Here is a 22,155-nt window from a genome sequence, read left to right as displayed (position 1 = left end):
CCACTAGCTATCTACCTTACGTTTTGTAGTGTATATATGTCCATGCCTCTCTCTCGCTTTCTCACAGCTCACCCTTCCCCCTCCCCATATCCTCAAGTCCATTCTCTAGTAGGTCTGTGTCTTTATTCCTGTCTTACCCCTAGGTTCTTCATGACATTTTTTTTTCTTAAATTCCATATATATGTGTTAGCATATGGTATTTGTCTTTCTCTTTCTGACTTACTTCACTCTGTATGACAGACTCTAGGTCCAGCCACCTCATTACAAATAGCTCAATTTCGTTTCTTTTTATGGCTGAGTAATATTCCATTGTATATATGTACCACATCTTCTTTATCCATTCATCCGATAATGGGCACTTAGGTTGTTTCCATCTCCGGGCTATTGTAAATAGAGCTGCAATGAACATTTTGGTACATGACTCTTTTTGAATTATGGTTTTCTCAGGTTATATGCCCAGTAGTGGGATTGCTGGGTCATATGGTAGTTCTATTTGTAGCTTTTTAAGGAACCTCCATACTGTTCTCCGTAGTGGCTGTATCAATTCACATTCCCACCAGCAGTGCAGGAGTGTTCCCTTTATTCCACACCCTCTCCAGCATTTATTATTTCTAGATATTTTGATGATGGCCATTCTGACTGGTGTGAGATGATATCTCATTGTACTTTTGATTTGCATTTCTCTAATGATCAATGATGTTGAGCATTCTTTCATGTGTTTGTTGGCAGTCTGTATATCTTCTTTGGAAAATGTCTATTTAGGTCTTCTGCCCATTTTTGGATTGGGTTGTTTGTTTTTTTGTTATTGAGCTGCATAAGCTGCTTGTAAATTTTGGAAATTAATTCTTTGTCAGTTGCTTCGTTTGCAAATATTTTCTCCCATTCTGAGGGTTGTCTTTTGGTCTTGTTTATGGTTTCCTTTGCTGTGCAAAAGCTTTGAATTTTCATTCGGTCCCATTTGTTTATTTTTGTTTTTATTTCCATTTCTCTAGGAGGTGGGTCAAAAAGGATCTTGCTGTGATTTATGTCATAGATTGTTCTGCCTATGTTTTCCTCTAAGAGTTTGATAGTTTCTGGCCTTACATTTAGGTCTTTAATCCATTTTGAGCTTATTTTTGTGTATGGTGTTAGGGAGTGATCTAATCTCATACTTTTACATGTACCTGTCCAGTTTCCCCAGCACCACTTATTGAAGAGGCTGTCATTTCTCCACTCTATATTCCTGCCTCCTTTATCAAAGATAAGGTGACCATATGTGTGTGGGTTTATCTCTGGGCTTTCTATCCTGTTCCATTGATCTATCTTTCTGTTTTTGTGCCAGTACCATACTGTCTTGATTACTGTAGCTTTGTAGTATGGTCTGAAGTCAGGGAGCCTGATTCCTCCAGCTCCGTTTTTCGTTCTCAAGATTGCTTTGGCTATTCGGGGTCTTTGTGTTTCCATACAAATTGTGAATTTTTTTGTTTTAGTTCTGTGAAAAATTCCAGTGGTAGTTTGATAGGGATTGCATTGAATCTGTAGATTGCTTTGGGTAGTAGAGTCATTTTCACAATATTGCTTCTTCCAATCCAAGAACATTGTATATCTCTCCATCTATTTGTATCATCTTTAATTTCTTTCATCAGTGTCTTATAATTTTCTGCATACAGATCTTCTGTCTCCTTAGGTAGGTTTATTCCTAAATATTTTATTCTTTTTGTTGCAATGGTAAATGGGAGTGTTTTCTTGATTTCACTTTCAGATTTTCCATCATTAGTGTATAGGAATGCCAGAGATTTCTGTGCATTAATTTTGTATCCTGCAACTTTACCAAATCCATTGATTAGCTCTAGTAGTTTTCTGGTAGCATCTTTAGGATTCTCAATGTATAGTATCATGGCATCTGCACAGTGACAGCTTTACTTCTTCTTTTCTGATTTGGATTCCTTTTATTTCTCTTTCTTCTCTGATTGCTGTGACTAAAACTTCCAAAACTATGTTGAATAAGAGCAGTGAGGGTGGGCAACCTTGTCTTGTTCCTGATCTTAGTGGAAATGCTTTCAGTTTTTCACCATTGAGGACGATGTTGGCTGTAGGTTTGTCATATATGGCCTTTATTATGTTGAGGAAAGATCCCTCTATGCCTACTTTCTGCAGGATTTTTATCATAAATGAATGTTGAATTTTGTCAAAAGCTTTCTCCGCATCTATTGAGATGATCATATGGTTTTTCTCCTTCAATTTGTTAATATGGTTTATCACATTGATTGATTTGCGTATATTAAAGAATCCTTGCATTCCTGGGATAAACCCCACTTGATCATGGTGTATGATCCGTTTAATGTGCTGTTGGATTCTGTTTGCTAGTATTTTGTTGAGGATTTTTGCGTCTATGTTCATCAGTGTTATTGGCCTGTAGTTTTCTTTCTTTGTGACATCCTTGTCTGGTTTTGGTATCAAGGTGATGGTGGCCTTGTGGAATGAATTTGGGAGTGTTCCTCCCTCTGTTATATTTTGGAAGAGTTTGAGAAGGATAGGTGTTAGCTCTTCTCTAAATGTTTGATAGAATTTGCCTGTGGAGCCATCTGGTCCTGGGCTTTTGTTTGTTGGAAGATTTTTAATCACAGTTTCAATTTCTGTGCTTGTGATTGGTCTGTTCATATTTTCTATTACTTCCTGATTCAGTCTTGGCAGTTGTGCATTTCTAAGAATTTGTCCATTTCTTTTAGGTTGTCCATTTTATTGGCATAGAGTTGCTCATAGTAATCTCTTATGATCTTTTGTATTTCTACAGTGTCAGTTGTTACTTCTCCTTTTTTTCTAATTCTATTGATTTGAGTTTTCTCCCTCTTTTTTTTGATGAGTCTGGCTAATGGTTTATCTATTTTGTTTATCTTCTCAAAGAACCAGCTTTTAGTTTTATTGATCTTTGCTATCGTTGGCTTCATTTCTTTTTCATTTATTTCTGATCTGATTTTTATGATTTCTTTCCTTCTGCTAACTTTGAGTTTTTTTTGTTCTTCTTTCTCTAATTGCTTGAGGTGCAAGGTTAGGTTGTTTATTTGAGATGTTTCCTGTTTCTTAAGGTGGGCTTGTATTGCTATAAACTTCCCTCTTAGAACTGCTTTTGATGCATCCCATAGGTTTTGGGTCGTCGTGTCTCCATTGTCATTTGTTTCTAGGTATTTTTTTATTTCCTCTTTGATTTCTTCAGTGATCACTTTGTTATTAAGTAGTGTATTGTTTAGCCTCCGTGTGTTTTTATTTTTTACAGATATTTTACTGTAATTGATATCTAGTCTCATAGCGCTGTGGTCAGAAAAGATACTTGATACAATTTCAATTTTCTTAAATTTAGTAAGAGTTGATTTGTGACCCAAGATATGATGTATCCTGGAGAATGTTCCATGAGCACTTGAGAAAAATGTGTATTCTGTTGTTTTTGGATGGAATGTCCTATAAATATCAATTAATAAGTCAATCTTGTTTAATGTATCATTTAAAGCTTGTGTTTCCTTATTTATTTTCATTTTGGATGATCTGTCCATTGGTGAAAGTGGGGTGTTGAAGTCCCCTACTATGAATGTGTTACTGTCGATTTCCCCTTTTATGGCTGTTTGTATTTGCCTTATGTATTGAGGTGCTCCTATGTTGGGTGCATAAATATTTACAATTGTTATATCTTCTTCTTGGATCGATCCCTTGATCATTATGTAGTGTCCTTCTTTGTCTCTTGTAATAGTCTTTATTTTAAAGTCTTTTTTGTCTGATATGAGAATTGCTACTCCAGCTTTCTTTTGGTTTCCGTTTGTATGGAATTTCTTTTTCCATCCCCTTACTTTCAGTCTGTATGTGTCTCTAGGTCTGAAGTGGGTCTCTTGTAGACAGCATATATATGGGTCTTGTTTTTGTATCCATTCAGCCAATCTGTGTCTTTTGGTGGGAGCATTTAATCCCTTTACATTTAAGGTAATTATCGATATGTATGTTCCTATTACCATTTTCTTAATTGTTTTGGGTTTGTTTTTGTAGGTCTTTTCCTTCTCTTGTGTTTCCTGCCTAGACAAGTTCCTTTAGCCATTGTTGTAAAGCTGCTTTGGTGGTGCTGAACTCTCTCAACTTTTGCTTGTCTGTAAAGGTTTTAATTTCTCCATCAAATTTGAATGAGATCCTTGCTGGCTAGAGTAATCTTGGTTGCAGGTTTTTCTCCTTCATCACTTTAAACATGTCCTACCACTCCCTTCTGGCTTGCAGAGTTTCTGCTGAAAGATCAGCTGTTAACCTTATGGGGATTCCCTTGTGTGTTATTTGTTGTTTTTCCCTTGCTGCTTTTAATGTGTTTTTTTGTATTTAATTTTTGACAGTTTGATTAATATGAGTCTTGGTGTATTTCTCCTTGGATTTATCCTGTATGGGACTCTCTGTGCTTCCTGGACTTGATTAACTATTTCCTTTCCCATATTAGGGAAGTTTTCAACTATAATCTCTTCAAATATTTTCTCAGTCCCTTTCTTTTTCTCTTCTTCTTCTGGAAACCCTATACTTCGAATGTTGGTGCATTTAATGTTGTCCCAGAGGTCTCTGAGACTGTCCTCAGTTCTTTTCATTCTTTTTTCTTTATTCTGCTCTGCAGTAGTTATTTCCACTATTTTATCTTCCAGGTCACTTATGCATTCTTCTGCCTTAGTTATTCTGCTATTGATCCCCCTAGAGTATTTTTCGTTTCATTTATTGTGTTGTTCATCGTGGTTTGTTTCATCTTTAGTTCTTCTAGGTCCTTGTTAAATGTTTCTTGCATTTTCTCTCTTCTCTTTCCAAGATTTTGGATCATCTTTACTATCATTATTCTGAATTATTTTTCAGGTAGACTCCCTATTTCCTCTTCATTTGTTAGGTCTGGTGGGTTTTCATCTTGCTCCTTCATCTGCTGTGTGTTTTTCTGTCTTCTCATTTTGCTTATCTTACAGTGTTTGGGGTCTCCTTTTTGCAGGCTGCAGGTTCATAGTTCCCATTGTTTTTGGTGTCTGTCCCCAGTGGCTAATGTTGGTTCAGTGGGTTGTGTAGGCTTCCTGGTGGAGGGGACTAGTGCCTGTGTTCTGGTGGATGAGGCTGCATCTTGTCTTTTTGGTGGGCAGGTCCACGTCTGGTGGTGTGTTTTGGGGTGTCTGTGGACTTATTATGATTTTAGGCAGGCTCTCTGCTAATGGGTGGGGTTGTGTTCCTGTTTTGCTAGTTGTTTGGCATAGGGTGTCCAGCACTGTAGCTTGCTGGTCGTTGAGTGAAGTTGGGTGCTGGTGTTGAGATGGAGATCTCTGGGAGATTTTCGCCGTTTGATATTATGTGGAGCTGGGAGGTCTTTTGTTGACCAGTGTCCTTAAGTTGGCTCTCCCACCTCAGAGGCACAGCACTGACTCCTGGCTGCAGCCCCAAGAGCCTTTCCTCCACACGGCTCAGAATAAAAGGGAGAAAAAGTAGAGAGAAAGAATTAGTAGAAGTAGGAAGAAAGAAAGAAAGGAAGGAAGGAAGGAAGAAAAAAAGAAGAAAAGAAGGAAAGAGGGAAAGAAAGGAAGGAGGGAGGGAGGGAGGGACAGTGGGAGGAAGGAAGGAAGGAAGAAAGGAGGGAAGGAAGGAAAAAAGAAAGAAAGAAGGAAGATAAAGTAAAATAAAAGAGTAAAATATAATAAAGTTATTAAAATAAAAAATAATTATTAAGAAAAGAAATTTAAAAAAATGGACGGATAGAACCTTAGGACAAATGGTGGAAGCAAAGCTATACAGACAAAATCTCACACAGAAGCATACACATACACACTTATAAAAAGAGGAAAAGGGGAAAAAATCATAAATCTTGCTCTCAAAGTCCACCTCCTCAATTTGGGATGATTCATTGTCTAAAGGAAGGAAGGAAGGAAAAAGAAAGAAAGAAAGAAGATAAAGTAAAATAAAATAGTTATTAAAATTAATATTATTAAGAAAGAATAAAAATTTAAAAAAAAAAGGACGGATAGAACCCTAGGACAAATGGTGGAAGCAAAGCTATACAGACAAAATCTCACACAGAAGCATACACATACAGACTCACAAAAAGAGGAAAAGGGGAAAAAATCGTAAATCTTGCTCCCAAAGTCGACTTCCTTAATTTGGGATGATTCATTGTCTATTCATGTATTCCACAGATGCAGGGTACATCAAGTTGATTGTGGAGCTTTAATCCGCTGCTTCTGAGGCTGCTGGGAGAGATTTCCCTTTCTCTTCTTTGTTCGCACAGCTCCCAGGTGCTCAGCTTTGGATTTGGCCCCGCCTCTGCGTGTAGGTCGCTGGAGGGCGTCTGTGTTTTGCTCAGACAGGACGGGGTTAAAGGAGCAGCTGATTCAGGGACTCTGGATTACTCAGGCCTGGGAGGGGGGAGGGGCACGGAGTGAGGGGCGGGCCTGCGGCGGCAGAGGCTGGCCTGACGTTGCACCAGCCTGAGGCACGCCGTGCGTTCTCCCGGGTAAGTTGTCCCTGGGTCCCGGGAACCCGGCAGTGGCGGGCTGCACAGGCTCCCCAGAAAGGAGGTATGGATAGTGACCTGTGCTCGCACACAGGCTTCTTGGCAGCGGCAGCAGCAGCCTTAGCGTCTCCTGCCCGTCTCTGCGGTCCGCGCTTTTAGCGGCGACTCGCGCCCGCCTCTGGAGCTCCTTTAAGCAGAGCTCTTAATCCCCTCTCCTCGCGCACCAGGAAACAAAGAGGGAAGAAAAAGTCTCTTGCCTCTTCGGCAGGTCCAGACTTTTCCCGGACTCCCTCTCGGCTAGCCGTGGTGCTCTATCCCCTTCAGGCTGTGTTCACGCTGCCAACCCCAGTCCTCTCCCTGTGCTGCGACCAAAGCCCGAGCCTCAGCTCCCAGCCCCGCCCGCCCCGGCGGGGGAGCAGACAAGCCTCTCGGGCTGGTGAGTGCCAGTCGGCACCGTTCCTCTGTGCGGGAATCTTTCCGCTTTGCCCTTCGCACCCCTGTTGCTGCGCTCTCCTCCGCGGATGCGAAGTTCCCCCCCTCCCGCAGTCTCCACCCGCCAAGGGGCTTCCTAGTGTGTGGAAACATTTCCTCCTTCACAGCTCCCTCCCACTGGTGCAGGTCCCGTCCCTATTCTTTTGTCTCTGTTTTTTTCTTTTTTTCTTTTGCCCTACCCAGGTACGTGGGGGAGTTTCTTGCCTTTTGGAAGGTCTGAGGTCTTCTGCCAGCGTTCAGTAGTTGTTCTGTAGGAGTTGTTCCACATGTAGATGTATTTCTGGTGTATCTGTGGGGAGGAAGGTGATCTCCGCGTCTTAGTCTTCCGCCATCTTCCCCTCGTCCCCCTTATTTATTTATTTTTGGCTGTGCTGGGTCTTCGTTTCTGTGTGAAGGCTTTCTCTAGTTGCGGTGAGCGGGGGCCACTCTTCATGGCGGTGCGCGGGCCTCTCACTATCTCGGCCTCTCTTGTGGAGCACGGGCTCCAGACACGCAGGCTCAGTCGTTGTGGCTCACGGGCCCAGTTGCTCCGCGGCATGTGGGATCTTCCCAGAGCAGGGCTCGAACCCGTGTCCCCTGCATCGGCAGGCGGACACTCAACCACTGCGCCACCAGGGAAGCCCTGTATGAATTGTTTTCATCTCTATCATCCCCCTTTGTGGTAGATTGTATTAGTATTGCATTCAACAGAAGATGAGACTGAGGTACGGAGAGGTTAAATAAATCGTCCAAGACCACATGGCTAGAAAGTGATGAAACCAGGATTCAAACCCATGCCATTGATCTCTAGAACTCCCCCAACTACTACATTTCCTATGGCACTAATATCCAGAACACTTTCCTCTATAAAATTATTAATTGCAAAATGTTGACCCAATGTCTACTTTAAAGCATATGCATCATGCAGCAATATTCTTTTTCTATCTTTCAGGTCCCTGCACTCCTAATCCGTGCCATAATGGAGGAACCTGTGAAATAAGTGAAGCATACCGAGGGGATACATTCATAGGCTATGTCTGTAAATGTCCCCGAGGATTTAATGGGATTCACTGTCAGCACAGTAAGTCATCCACAGTCATTGTGCTTTTACTATCACTGATTGCAAAATATACAAGTCATTATTCTTGTTTGTAATAGAATGATAGAATCTTTGAGCAGCAAAGAACCCTGGCCATTGGCTAATGCTACTTCTCTCCCACTGAATACACCACATTCCCCACTGACTCCTAGACTGTTTCTATCCTCCCAGGCGTGTTGGCCCTTTTCATCGTTGTTCAGCCATACTTGCAAAATGCTGCTTTTATATTGAACTGATATGTGTCTCTTTCTTTCACATTTGTCCTAACGCTGCATTCTTCAAGCTTCCTAGACATTATTCTGTTGATTCAGTTCAGAGATGATACCCAGAAAAGAAAACTGCCCACTCTGCCCTATCTATAAGCCAGCTTCCTCCTTCTCACATGTCAGCAATTTTAGTGTGAAAATCTTTACAAGTGTGCTATCTGCATATCTCTCTTTTACGCTTGTTCTTATTTAACCTGAAGTTAAACAAAATATGTCCACTTGTGATGATTTTTTCTTAGAAGTATGGCTCAACATTACTGTCCTTCTAAGGATTTCTAACAGTAAAAGTCTGCCTTTGTATACTCTTACACTCTCCACCCTAGAGCCCTGCAGCACAGGAAAAAAAAAAAGTTAGGATGATATGACCTTGGCTACAGTCCTTGCCACTAAACACTGGACAACATCCCATTATGAAAATTCTATTCTCATTTCAAGAGGGGATTCCTCCGTAAGTGTGTGTGCTCTATGCAAGCAGCCCTTGATTGGGGGGGCTCAAGTGGGGTTGCCAGACTGTCTTCCTCCGGATGCTGCTCTGACACTATGTCACAAAGCTTTGCCAATAAGTTAGTAATATTCTCTTCAGGTGATTAGGTAAGTGTCAAGGCAGCCAAGATTCTGGGCTCCCATCTCTGTCTTTCCAGAGATGTTTTGAGATATTCATGTGTGAAGGCTGAGCAGTGATGCTACAATAAGGAAGAATCAGCTGTGGGGACTTTGGACTCAGCCTGACAAAAATCAGGAGCTTCTCAGTCCCTTGTTGGTGATCTGAGCCCTTAGAGACAGTTACAAGCAGTGTAGGTATTACAGTAGACTGTATTATGTGTATTATAACAGGCTTCTACAGAAATTCCACAAATTCCTGACCATTGAAGGTCTCCAGAAAAGTACGCAATATTCTCAAAGTCTCAGAGCCAGGATGCACTCTGCATTTTTTGCTGATGATTGGAAATCTGGCTCTGTCTGACATATCCAATTTTGCCTTACTCATTCTTAACATCATGGTCTTAATCATCACTCTAGTATTCGTGGCTTATATATTCACTACTCACGCTAGGACATTCGCCATTCCCCTCTTCCCCTCCCTCTGATCAATATCCTATTCCTCCTTCAAGACTCAGGTTCTATTAAGACCTTAAACCTATGTTTAAGGTTTATGGGAAGCTGGAGGCTGAGGGATTCAATTTAGAACTGGGATTTTGTGGTCTAAACAAACTGGTCCCTCTTCTCTGAAGTGCATCACTATTAGAAGCAGCAGAGAATAAGGGAAAGGGATTGGATTTGGAATCAGAGACCTGGATTTGAGACCTGACCTCTAAGTTATTGGATAAGTGACCCTGAGCCAGTCACTTGACCTTTCTGTGCTTGAAGACATATAAATAGAGGAATTGAACTAGAAATAAATGATCTCTGGCTCATACGAGCTAGGAGAGTATTATGACTAAATGGGTAGCTTGCTTACTGTACAAAGGTTATCAGGTCTTCCTCTTTACAGATAAAATTGAAAAGGATTATATATTGGGAAAGAAAATTTAGAAGTGCTGGAAGCCCTGAGAGCTTTTCCAGGTGGGAGAACCAAAAAAAGCAGCTGTTTAGTCCCTTGCAAGAACTGCTAGGGATTTGGGTTTGCGTTTCACAGCGGTAATTATCTTATAGCCTAGATATACTCTAGAACCTTGCTATTCAAAGTGTAGTCCTGCATCAGCATTTCCTGGAAGCTTGTTGGAAATGCAGATTACCAGGTGCCACCTCAAACCAATTAAATCAGAATCTGTTTTTAAAAATGATCTCCAGTTGACTCCCACACATATCGAAGTTTGAGAAAAACAGCACAAGGCTTTCAGTAGCTATAACTAGTCATCTCATAGGTTAAGGTAGCAACTTCTGCATTCAGTTACATAACAATGCATTGTAGGCAAAATATTTATTATCTTTTTGGTAATAAAAACTATAGTGAAAATCAGAGATGGACCAATATAATATGAACATTTCATTTGGGAAAAGAATTGAAAAAAATTCTTCAGACATCCAGTTATAGCAGGGCTTACTAATTTAGTTCTATATGACAGAATGTGAATTAAATATCTTTTGGAATATGCTAAATAGTTAAAGAATTTTAAGTTTCATGATATAGGAGTGACAAATACATAGTTAATAGGTTTAGTTTAACAACTATTTTGTCAGTATGTTACAAATTAGAAAAAATGTTTCCAGTGCTAGCATTAATATTACCTACATTTTTTTTTAAAATTAGGTTTTGGTTTTGCAAACAGTTTTAGGTTTACAGAAAAATTGAGCAGAGAGTACAGAAAGTTCCCGTATATCCCCCTCCCTTAGTCTCCTCTCTTATTAACTTCTTGCATTAATTGGGTATATTTGTGATAGTTGATGAACTGATACTACTATATTATTATTAAGTAAAGTACATAGTTTATATTAGGGTTTACTATTTGTACCGTACGGTTCTATGGATTTTGAAAAATGCATAATAGCATGTGTCCACCAAAGCCTCATACAAAATAGTTTCACTAACCTAAAAATCTGTGCTCTGCCTATTCATCCCTCCCTCCCTACGCCCAACCCCTGGCAACCACTGATTTTTTTTTTTTTCACTGTCTCTGTGGTTTTGCCTTTTCCAGAATGTCATACAGTTGGAATCCTACAGTATGTAGCTGGAATCATATACTATGTAGACTTTTCAGAGTAACCTGTTTCACTTAGCAGTATGTATTTAAGTTTCCTCCACGTCTTTTTGTGACTTGATAGCTCTTTTTGCTTTTAACCACTGAATAATATTCCACTTTATGGATGTACTTCAGTGTGTTCATTCGTTCACCTGTTAAAGAACATCTTAGTTGCTTCTATTTTTGGCAATTATGAATAAAGCTGCCATAAACATTCATGTGTAGGTTTTTGTGTGGACATAAGTTTTCAACCCATTTGAGTAAATACCTAAGAGTGTAATTCTTATGGTAACAGTACATTTAGTTTTGTCAGAAACTGCCAAACTGCCTTCCACAGTGGCTGTACCATTTTGCATACTTGTCAGCAAAGAATGAGAGTTTCCTATTCTCACAAGCATTGGTTATTGCCAGTATTTTGGATTTTAGCCATTACAAATGCTTGTTTGGTAATGAAAATAGCATGAGGTTGTAACTTTATAACTAATAATGATTAGTATTGGTTTTTATATAGAATTATCAAATTATACATGTTCTTAAAATGCCATACATTAATGTGTATCATATACATAGATATGTAATTATGTGTATATATGTATATCTACATATATGTATATATACACATACGTGTGTGTGTTAATTATAAGATGTAAATTATAAGATGAGTTGAACACCAAAATTGTCTAGAGGTTAGACTTTTGAAAGGCATTTTTAAGCAAGCTCTTTTCTGGTGGGAGCCGCATTTTGGGCTGGCTAGAAGTAATCATATTTTATTTGTTGCCTAGTTACAAATCTAATGCCTTAGGGAAGGACTGTTTCTTCATTCTCAGAATTCTGTGCCCATCTTACTGAAGGCATTCTGTGCATTCTCCGTACCTGTGCACAGCTCTGCAACCTTCAATTCCTTTTATTGGGTTGGCCAAAAAGTTCAAACTGAGAAGGTTGGCCAGAAAAATCACAGAATCTAAAATTTTCCTCTTTGTATATTATGCTAAATGTTGTAAACCAGTTTGGTGTTAATTTGATACTATTGACTAATGGATTCATACATTCAACAAATATCTATTGGGGACATGAGTCATTTTACTTTTTTAAATTACATATTTCACTTTTCTCAGAGTTAGCCAATGGTATTTGCTGTTTTGACAATCACTGTTCATTGGATTAATTATATGTTTTGCAGTTACATGTGTTTTCTGATAGATGATGCTTGTTAGAATCTGGTTCCACCTCAGCCCTATTGAATCACAGTCTTTGATTGGTACCCTGGATATAGTTAAAAGCATCCATATGGTCCTTAGGTGCACCAAGCTTGAGGACTACTGGCTAAAAGAATGACCTTTAATTTCCAAATTATACAGGAGTAAACTTGCTTTTAGGAAAAGAATTCTGGATTAGACTTGGATTTTTGATGCAGTTCTATCTTGATCAATTGATGAAGACTTGGTTAGTATTTAATGGTTCTTTGATTCAGCTTTCTCATCCAACGATTCAATTCAATTCAATAAACACTGAGAACTTCACAGTGTATTATGTGCTGGAAATAATATGTCTATAAAAAGTAGAATTAATAATCCTTTGCCCTGTTTCCCTAAATAGGATATTTGTTAGAGTAAGATGAGACATTTTAGAACATACTTTACATATCTTAAAGTGTAACAAATTCCTAATGGATGAATATTTTAAAATATAATGCAGATTCCTATTGGTCTTTAATTTTTCCCTTCTCTTAAAAAAATTTTTAATTGTAATTTTTTTGAAAAATACGAGTTGTAGGGCCGGGGGGGGAAAGCCTAATTTGGAACTTTATGCTTTTCTATAAGAATTCCTCTCTTACATCCTTAATTCTAAGAGGTAATTATTATTTTGTTAAATTACTCTTTCTAATGTTAGCTTGATGGCCTCTTTATTTTAGCTTTCCCACTAGAGGATAAATTTGTCCTAATAAAGTATTCACTTCAAAACTGTGTTGAAACAACCTGGAGTTATTACTGACACCTGCAAGCTCTTTAACCACAGTGGCTAAATGAAGACCTCTAAGGAGACTTCCAAAATAGACTTGCCTCCAACCTCAAAAGGTTTCTGACTATAGATAGAGAATTCAGAGTTTTCTGTTCCCTGAGGACTTTGCAGGTCAATGTTAGACCCCTTAACTCTATAAGCCAAAGGTTGTCGAACTTGGTGTGTATATGAATCATCTGGGAGTATAGATAAATATTCAGATTCATCTTGCTCATCTGTAGAGACTCTAATTCAATAGAAGTAATTTTGGACCCAGGTCTGCCTATTAACAATTACCCTGGTAAAACTGACACAAACAATTCTAGAACACTGGTTCTCACTTTGGTTGCACATTAGAATCACCTGGAGACTTATGAAAACTACTAATGCCTGGCTTCCACCCCAGAGATTCTGATTTAATTGGTCTGGGGTATGGTCTAGGCATTAGGAGTTTTAAAACCTCCCCAGATGATTCTAATGTGCAGCTAAGGCTGGGAATCAGTGTTCTAGAACTATACTGCCGGGAATTACTATGTCTTAAAGACACCAAGCAGAGAAATACAGAGAAATGAAGCTTAGGATACACAAATATAACTCCACACTAAGTGTATAATCAGGCAACCTTATTGAATTTTGTCATTCAAGCTTTACTTAATATAACGGAAATCATCTTACAGCAAGAACCCTCAACTGATTGAAAGAATAAGGCCAGAGGAAGATATTAGCTTACTGTTCTTAAAATATGTTATCCCTTAATCTATCTGCAATAGTCAGCGTTCCAAGGCATTTTCATTTTCTTGTTTTCACTCTTTTCAGGAGTCTCGCAAAGAGCACTGTCCTGGCAGAGCTATGTACTAGATATTTACACAGAAACACTATTCAAATATAGACACAGTCTGTGATTTTTTGCAGTGAAATATTCAGATATCGTCAAACTCAAAATATTTGAAAATTGCTACTTTAAATGACAGTTAAACATTCTTCTTTTTTCCTGTTACTTATTAAAAGAAATCTGATTGTCAGGAAACCATAAGTTCTGAACAAAAATATGTTAAAATCTGCCAGAAAGGTTAGACTCATGAAGGTGGTGTATTTATACTAATAGGCTTGACCTTCTAGAACTGATTCACTCATGATTTCATAAAGGATCTCTCCAGGAATAGAGACGGTACCACAAATACAGTTTAAGAAAAGAAATTTGTTGCATGTAATCCAAACTTCCAAGGCCTCTCAGTTTGTGGCAATATTTAACTTTGATTTCCTAATTCCTGTTGCTCTTAGCTACCATTTTCCAGTGCCATTTACGCCTGTGGGGCCTCATTCTCTCCTGAAGTCTTCCTCACTCAGGCCAGGAGTTTATTTATTTATGCATTTGACAGGTAATTTTTGAGAGCTTACTTACTGCTTTGCCAGGCTGCCACATGCTTAGGAACGAGTATGAGCTCCCTGGCTCTGCTGACGGTTCCACCTTGAAAATATTGCTCAGGGGCTGGCTGCACTTTCCTCTGCTGGTGGCCACTCAGGCATCTGAAACTGCACATGGTCTAAGGAACCATCAGGCCAAGTTAAGCCGTTTTAAGGACATTGGGTCCTACTGTGTTCCCTGGGGTTGGAGAGTCACAGGGCTTTTCCCAGAGCCTCACACATCCCTTTACGGACACAACTGCTCAACTTCCTGACCTAACTGCGCCTTCTTTTTTTTAAATTGAGATACAATTGACACGTAACATTATATTCATATCAGGTGTGCAACATACATTTTTTTTCTTGTGATGAGAACTTTTAAAATCTACTCTTTTAGCAACTTTCAAATATGCAATACAGTATTTAAAATTATAGTCACCATGCTGTACAGTACATCTCCAGCACTTATTTGTCTTGTAACTAGAAGTTTGTATCTTTTGACCCCCTTCACCCACTCCCTCACCCGCTGCCTCTTGCAGCCATCCATTTTTTCTCTCTATCTGTGGTGGTGGTGGCTGTTATTGTCCTTGTATACCTGAAGATAGTGTCAGATCCCACAGGTTGAGGGCTCAGTACCACAAGACTGCCCCCAGCCCACTCTGGATGGTCCCCAGGTTACCAACGACTTCTGTCAGAGTTGGCTACAAATAGGACATTCCCTCCTCAAGGTCTCTTAATTTGGTAGAGCAGCTCACAAAACTCAGGGAAACTCTTGCTTACATTTCCCAGTTTATTAAAGGATGTGATAAAGAATGCGGGTGAAAGCCTAGATGAAGAGATACACAGGGTGAGGTCTGTGAGGGTCCCGAGCACAGGAGGTTCTCTCTGTGGAATTGGGGTGTGTCACCTTCCCAGTATGGATATGTTCCCCAACCTGGAAGCTCTCTGAATCCCATACTATTGAGATTTTTATGGAGGCTTCCTCATGTAAGCATGATCAATCATTAATTCCATTTTTAGCCCTTCTCCCTTCTCTAGAAAATGGGGGGGCGGGGCTGAAAATTTCAAGCTTCTAATCGTGGTTTGATCTTTCTGGTGACCATCCCTCACCCAAGAGACCACCCACAGCTGCCTCATTAAAACAAAAGACACTCCTATCACCCAGGAAACTACAAGGGTTTTAGGTGCTCTGTGCCAGGAACAAGGGAAAGAGACCAAAATAACCAAGTCCCTGGTGTCATAGGACTTCCATTCTAATGGAGAAAAAAATAATTTAAAAAATAGGACATATTCATTTACCATATTGCTCAGCAGTTATACTCTTGGGCATTTATCCAAGAGAGATGAAAGCTTAAATTCACACAAATGTCTGTATGTTCATAGCAGCTTTATTGGTAATAAACAAAGTCTCAGATTGGCCCAGATGTCCTTCAACAGGTGAATGGTTAAACAAACATTGGTACATACATTCCATGGAATACTTAGTACTCAGCAATGAAAATGAAGAAACTGTTGATAAATACAACTTAGATAAATCTCCAGGAAATGAAGCTAAGTGGAAAAAAAAAAAAAAAAAGAAAGAAAAGCCAATCCCAGGAGGATACCTACTGGATGATTCCAAGTAAAACATTTTGGAAAAGACAGAATTTTAGAAAGGGAGGACAGATTTCCAAGTGTTAAGGAGGGAACAGAGGGAGGTGAGTCCTTAAAAGGACAACACGAGGTATCCTTGTGGTATTGGAACTATTTGGTATATGGACTAGCATGATGGATACACACACCTACTTACGTGATAAAATTGTACAGAATTACTTACATATACACAAATGAGTATAAGTAAAACTGGAGAAATCTGAATAAGGTTGATATAGTAATAGCAGTATTTTAGTTGTGCTTTTATACTACAGCTTTGCAAAATGTTAACCATTGTGAAGAACTCGGTATATATTTCTTTGTCTGATTTTTTACAAATGCATTTGACTCTACAATTATTTTAATAAAAATTTAATTAAAATGTAGCAATATATATTATGTATAATGCATAATAATGTAGTAGTAACATGTAATATCAACAATAATAATACATATTATAAGGATAAGGACTAAGGAGCAGAGGTTTTTGAGTGATATTTTAGAGCATGGCCAAAGTTTTCTCCCAGGAATTGACACCTGAGTAGAGATGTGAATGATGTCAGGTTTCATCCAGGTAAACCAGAAGGAGTAGCGAGTGCTGGGGTCCCAAGAGGGGTGTGTGCTTGGGGCACAATGAATGATGAGAAGGGAGGCAGAAAGGAGGCCTGGTCAAGGGCTGGATCAGGTAGGGCCTTGTAAGCCATAGAGAGGACTTTTTAATCTTATTGAAATTGGAAGAGCACCTTTGGAGGGCGGAGAGCAAGGGAGTATATTAATTCATTTGTTTGGAGAATGACTCTGACCACTGGTGAAGAATGGGCTCTGCTGGGGGCAAGAAGATGGTGGCTTGGACTGAGGTGGTAATGAGGACTTGAGGGGAGCTGAACAATGTTCAGATTTGGAAAGTCGTTTCAAGTGGATTACACTAGGGTCGTAAATACTTGTTTTTTTCTAATTAATTTCAATAGCATTATAATTATTTATTTTTACTTAATTTCTTGTCATGAACTTGGGCAGTATAATATATTATTATAGCTTTCATTATGCCTTGTTACTGACATTTGTTTTTAGCCTTTAACAGCATCATTAGGTTAAAATCTAGAATTTTAAAGAAAAAAGGTATATATACACATAATACATATATACATATATAATCGATGCTTTAAATATGTATGATGTTATTTAAGATATTGAATTTTCAAAATTTGATGTTTTTAAATGACACAAAATTGGTTATATTTAGATACTTTTATTTTTTTTACACCTTTATTGGCGTATAATTGCTTTACAATGGTGTGTTAGTTTCTGCTCTATAACACAGTGAATCAGTTATACATATACATATGTTCCCATATCTCTTCCCTCTTGCGTCTCCCTCCCTCTCACCCTCCCTATCCCACCCCTCTAGGTGGTCACAAAGCACCGAGCTAATCTCGCTGTGCTATGCGGCTGCTTCCCATTAGCTATCTGTTTTACGTTTGGTAGTGTATATATGTCCATGCCACTCTCTCACTTTGTCACAGCTTACCCTTCCCCCTCTCCATATCCTCAAGTCCATTCTCTAGTACGTCTGTGTCTTTATTCCCGTCTTACCCCAAGGTTCTTCATGACATTTTTGTTCTTAAATTCCATATATATGTGTTAGCATATGGTATTTGTCTTTCTCTTTCTGATTTCACTCTGTATGACAGACTCTAGGTCCATCCACCTCACTACAAATAACTCAATTTCGTTTCTTTTTATGTCTGAGTAATATTCCATTGTATATATGTGCCACATCTTCTTTATCCATTCATCCGAAGATGGGCACTTAGGTTGTTTCCATGTCCTGGCTATTGTAAATAGAGCTGCAATGAACATTTTGGTACATGACTCTTTGTGAATTATGATTTTCTCAGGGTATATGCCCAGTAGTGGGATTCCTGGGTCTTATGGTAGTTCTATTTGTAGTTTTTTAAGGAACCTCCATACCATTCTCCATAGTAGCTGTACCAATTCACATTCCCACCAGCAGTGCTAGAGTGTTCCCTTTTCTCCACACCCTCTCCAGCATTTATTGTTTCTAGACTTTTTGATGATGGCCAGATACATTGTGTCACTTTATCTTTCACATTAGCTGAGTCATAATAATATAGTACAGTGTATTTTAAAGAAAACATTATAATGGAAGTGATATGTAAATCAAGACAAATACAATTACATACTAAAATACAATAATGATTTTGAAAAAGAGGACAACGTTTACATTTTAATCGGAAATCCGGAAATCACAATTGCATTGAGTGGGTATTTAACATCAGCCTTTAGAATATAACTTGATCAGTTTTGCTCTCACGATTCCTAATTGATTTTACAATCACACTGCAGCCTATAAGTTTAGAGAAATTTTAGGCAATATATTCCTTGGAAGTAAATTATTCTTAGATATTCAGGAAGTTTTAATCAATTTATAAGATACATCTTAAACTAAAACATTTCTAAATGAGTATTCTTCCTCCCAGCCACATGAAAAAGACTCTTTCGGTGGTCAGTAAAGGAATTGCTTTTGACTCTTGCTAAATAAAATGAGTATAGTTAATTTGAATAGTAAAGGCATGATTGTTAAGGGGGTTAAGAAGTTAAATGTAGAAGAGAGTCAAACTTGAATTCTTTCTATGTTATTAACAAGTCATATCAATTTGAACTAATGATTATGCTAAGCCTTGGTTTCCTTCTTTGTAAAATAGAAATAACTGGGCCCTTTGCCTTCTCTTAGGTCCAAGTTAATGATGCCCAGACAATTTAATATATGTGAAAGTGTTACGGACAATTTAGAAGTACATTTATAAACTTTCATTATTATTTCTGACTAGTTTCCAAAATACTTTTTCTTTAGTCATTATAGAAGAAATTGGTACTAAAATAAACACTGATTTTATCTGAGCGAATTTTGCAATAGAGAGAATAGGAAGCCTAGATGCCTCAATTTAAAAAAGTGAAATCTTGTCATTGAGAGTATACACCTTCTCAATAGCTAGGGAGAGAGGAAGGAGAAAAGAGAGAACTAGGCATAGACACAGTGATAGAGATAGACAGAGAAATAGAGGGAGAGGAAGAGTGAGAGGGAGGGTGGGAGAGAAGGGGAGGTGTGCGGGGGGAGAGAGAGAAAGAGAATGAGAGAGAGAGCAAAACACATTAGTACTTTGGTTCCATTTGTCTGCTTTTCATTAAAGCGCCTTAGAAGAGTTATCTATACTCAATGTCTTCTATATGCTCTGTGATTACTTAAAGACTATATAACGTTCCGATCACCCCCTACTACCTTCACTTCTTCCCTGAGGCACCATTATCCACCAGGACAAACTCTTACTGATTGTGCTGTCTCTACACTTGTCCCTAGGCTATTTTCAAAACAACAACCAGAGTGGTCCTCTTAGATCACAGCTCATGTTAGGTCACTTCTATGTATAAAACCCTCCACGGTTTCCCACTGCACTTGGAGTAAAATCCAAAGTCCTGTATCGACCACAAGAGACTGATGCATTCTCTTCCCAGCCATTTCTGACCTTATTCCCAACCATGCTCCATGGTGCTGGTTCAGCTGGGGTCACACCGTTCTGGCTGCCCGTCAACATCCAAGCCTGCTTCCAATCTGAGGCTTTTGCATTTGTGTTCACTTACCTGACCTCTCTTTCCAAGAGAACCACAAGACTCTCTCCCTTTCTTTTCTGTACTAGACCTTTGCACAAGTGGTAATTCTCCAGAGTGCCCTTATCCAACTACCCTGAATAAAATGTCATTTTGTAAAACCTTCCTCTGCTATCTTTACTCTCCAACCTTTTTACTTTTCTTTATTTTTTAGCACTCCTCACCACCTGAAATATTATATATTTATTATTTGTTTATTTATTTTTCTCTAAACAGTAAGCTTCCTGAGAGCAAGGGCTTGATTTGTTTACTTTTTGCTCTGCTCTCTATGCCTAAAAAGTTCATAGTAGGTACTCAGTAAATATTTGAATAAGGGAATAACTAAACCATTAGTCTATTATACAATTAACCCATTAATGTATCATCTACTAATACCCTGTCTTCCATGATGCTGGGCTCCGTGGAAGAACAAAAAACTCTAAGAATTTGCCTTCAGTAGCTTGTGAAATTAGTGTGGAGAAAAATAACATGTCATCTAGCAAGACTCCTATGGCCAAATAAGTTTGAGGACTGTCCATTTTTTCCTCCTTTTGGAGAAGGCCAATAGATTGTCGATACACTGATTGTCAATTTATTTGATAACTAATTGTTAGGTAATTTTAAAAACTTGGTTAATATTGTTTAACTCAATAATCTGGAAGAGGTGGGAGTGGGAATGACAGTGAAATCTCAGATGGAGGGTTGAAACTTTAGGCAAAGGAGAGAGGACAGATGAAAACAAAGTGAGGTAGAGACACTGAAGGTGAGGGGGTTATTGCCAAATGAATGGTAAATATGGAGGAAGCAAGGGTGGGGTGAGGTGGAAAGTTATTTCAGGGATCCTTTGCATCTGCACATATTCATGTTTTAATGCAAATACACAGAGGAAGGTCCACCCATGCCTACTTTACGAGCTTTGATTCAGCATTTAAGGTTCTCCCAGAAACAGTGATTATGTTAATGTTGCCCTGCCTGTGGTGACCCCTTTGTCTGAGAGGTGAAGGAGTGATGAGTGATGCTTTCCATCAAGATTATCTAGAGAGCCATTTGCCACTTTTGCTATGAGAGTCTTTGCCATTATTTGTGGTATACAGTCAGCACACTGTTTTTCTTGGAGTCACTTTTCTTCCTCTACCTTTGTACCAGCTCAGTCCAATGCTGCGTTTTCCCTGTTGTATATGCTTTAATGCTGCATCTCTTCAGACTGAACGCAAGAGCTTTGTGAGCTATGTTTTTGCAGCCTAGGCAGTGAATCCTTCAAGAGTAATGTTGTAAGGCAGACTCCAGCCTCACTCAGAGAGGAACGTGGCACAAGAGTTACACTTGTGGGAGAAATGGGTCCTGAGAACCCTAGTCACACATAAAAGGTACGCACAGGGAGAGCTGGTTCTGATCAGATGGTTTTGAATCCGTGCCCTTCCCAGAGCTGTGGCAGGTATGTAGTTGCTTTCTATATAGAGCTCTATGCATCATGCGGTAGAAGAAAGGTAAATGAGAATAATTAAATGCAAGCATCTGGCATTTGCCTGGCCATGCACATATTAGATCATGAAGTCCTTGAGGGCAAGAGTCTAGCTGTGTGTTTCCTTTGCCAGCTTTTGCATAGCAAGCGGCACAGTTAGGGGTACCAGCTCCGTAAGCTGAACCTCTTCTCTTCCTAAAATCTAGCCCTGACCTAATTTCCCTACTTTATTTCTGTGTTCCCCTTTATTCACCAAATGTGTCACCCAAGTGAGCACTTGCCATTCTTCCTTCACATTCCTTAAATGCCCATCGTGCTGCCTCTGCTGATGTGCTTTCTGTGCCGGGAGCCCTTCCCCTCATCACTTGTCTATAAAGCCAGCCCCGGCTCCTCCAGGAGCACTTCCATGATTCCCAGTCCATCCTTAAGCAAGAAAGCCCCCCTACTCTCCACCTTGCATGGCACTTTTTTTTCCTTCTTTCTACCTTGCTTTGTATTGATTTGTGTATTTCTCATCTCCCTAGGTAGCTTAAAGACACTTTCCACCTGAGTCATCCTCGATTCCTGATCACAACCTAGAATTGTGCTTTGCATGTAGTAGGTACTCAAAATATAGTTGATGAATTAATGCATAAATGAGTGACTAGAAGAGCTCAGTAAACCCTTCCTTATTGTTTGAATACTAAGATAGAAACCTAGAGAAAACCATGGTGAATTACAGCAGAGATAATTGGAATTGTTTTGTCTTTAGACATTAGACCTGTTGGGGTTACTTGCCCTTACTTGGCAGAGTTACGTGTATGTTTTATATATCAATTTACCCTTTATATCTAGCAATGTGCCTGTCTCATAGTAGGTATACAATAATAAATATTGGTTGAGTGAATAAATATGAGGACACATTATCAATGCACTACTTGTATATTTTATATAACTTCAGGGAAGCACGTGTTTTTCTTTCCTGAGGTACAAAGATGCTCCATGTCATCAGATACTGAAAACTA

The 22,155-nt window shown here is 39.0% G+C and overlaps 1 protein-coding gene across 2 annotated transcripts in view; it reads left to right on the top strand.

Annotated features, from left to right (window-relative positions):
• EDIL3 (EGF like repeats and discoidin domains 3) overlaps positions 1-22,155 on the top strand; it is a gene marked incomplete at both ends in the record, with an annotated part of 427,613 nt that overhangs the window by 197,957 nt on the left and 207,501 nt on the right. For both annotated transcript variants that reach the window (XM_082652203.1, XM_082652202.1), the window contains one exon: positions 7,896-8,024. In XM_082652203.1, the coding sequence (XP_082508329.1) occupies positions 7,896-8,024 (129 nt within the window). The remainder of the gene's footprint in view (positions 1-7,895; positions 8,025-22,155) is intronic.

This window comes from Grampus griseus (genome assembly GCF_964374135.1).
Source record: "Grampus griseus genome assembly, chromosome: 3".
Classification (NCBI taxonomy): domain Eukaryota; kingdom Metazoa; phylum Chordata; class Mammalia; order Artiodactyla; family Delphinidae; genus Grampus; species Grampus griseus.
Note: the sequence above shows the minus strand (reverse complement) of the source record. Positions and strands in the feature narration are given on the sequence as shown.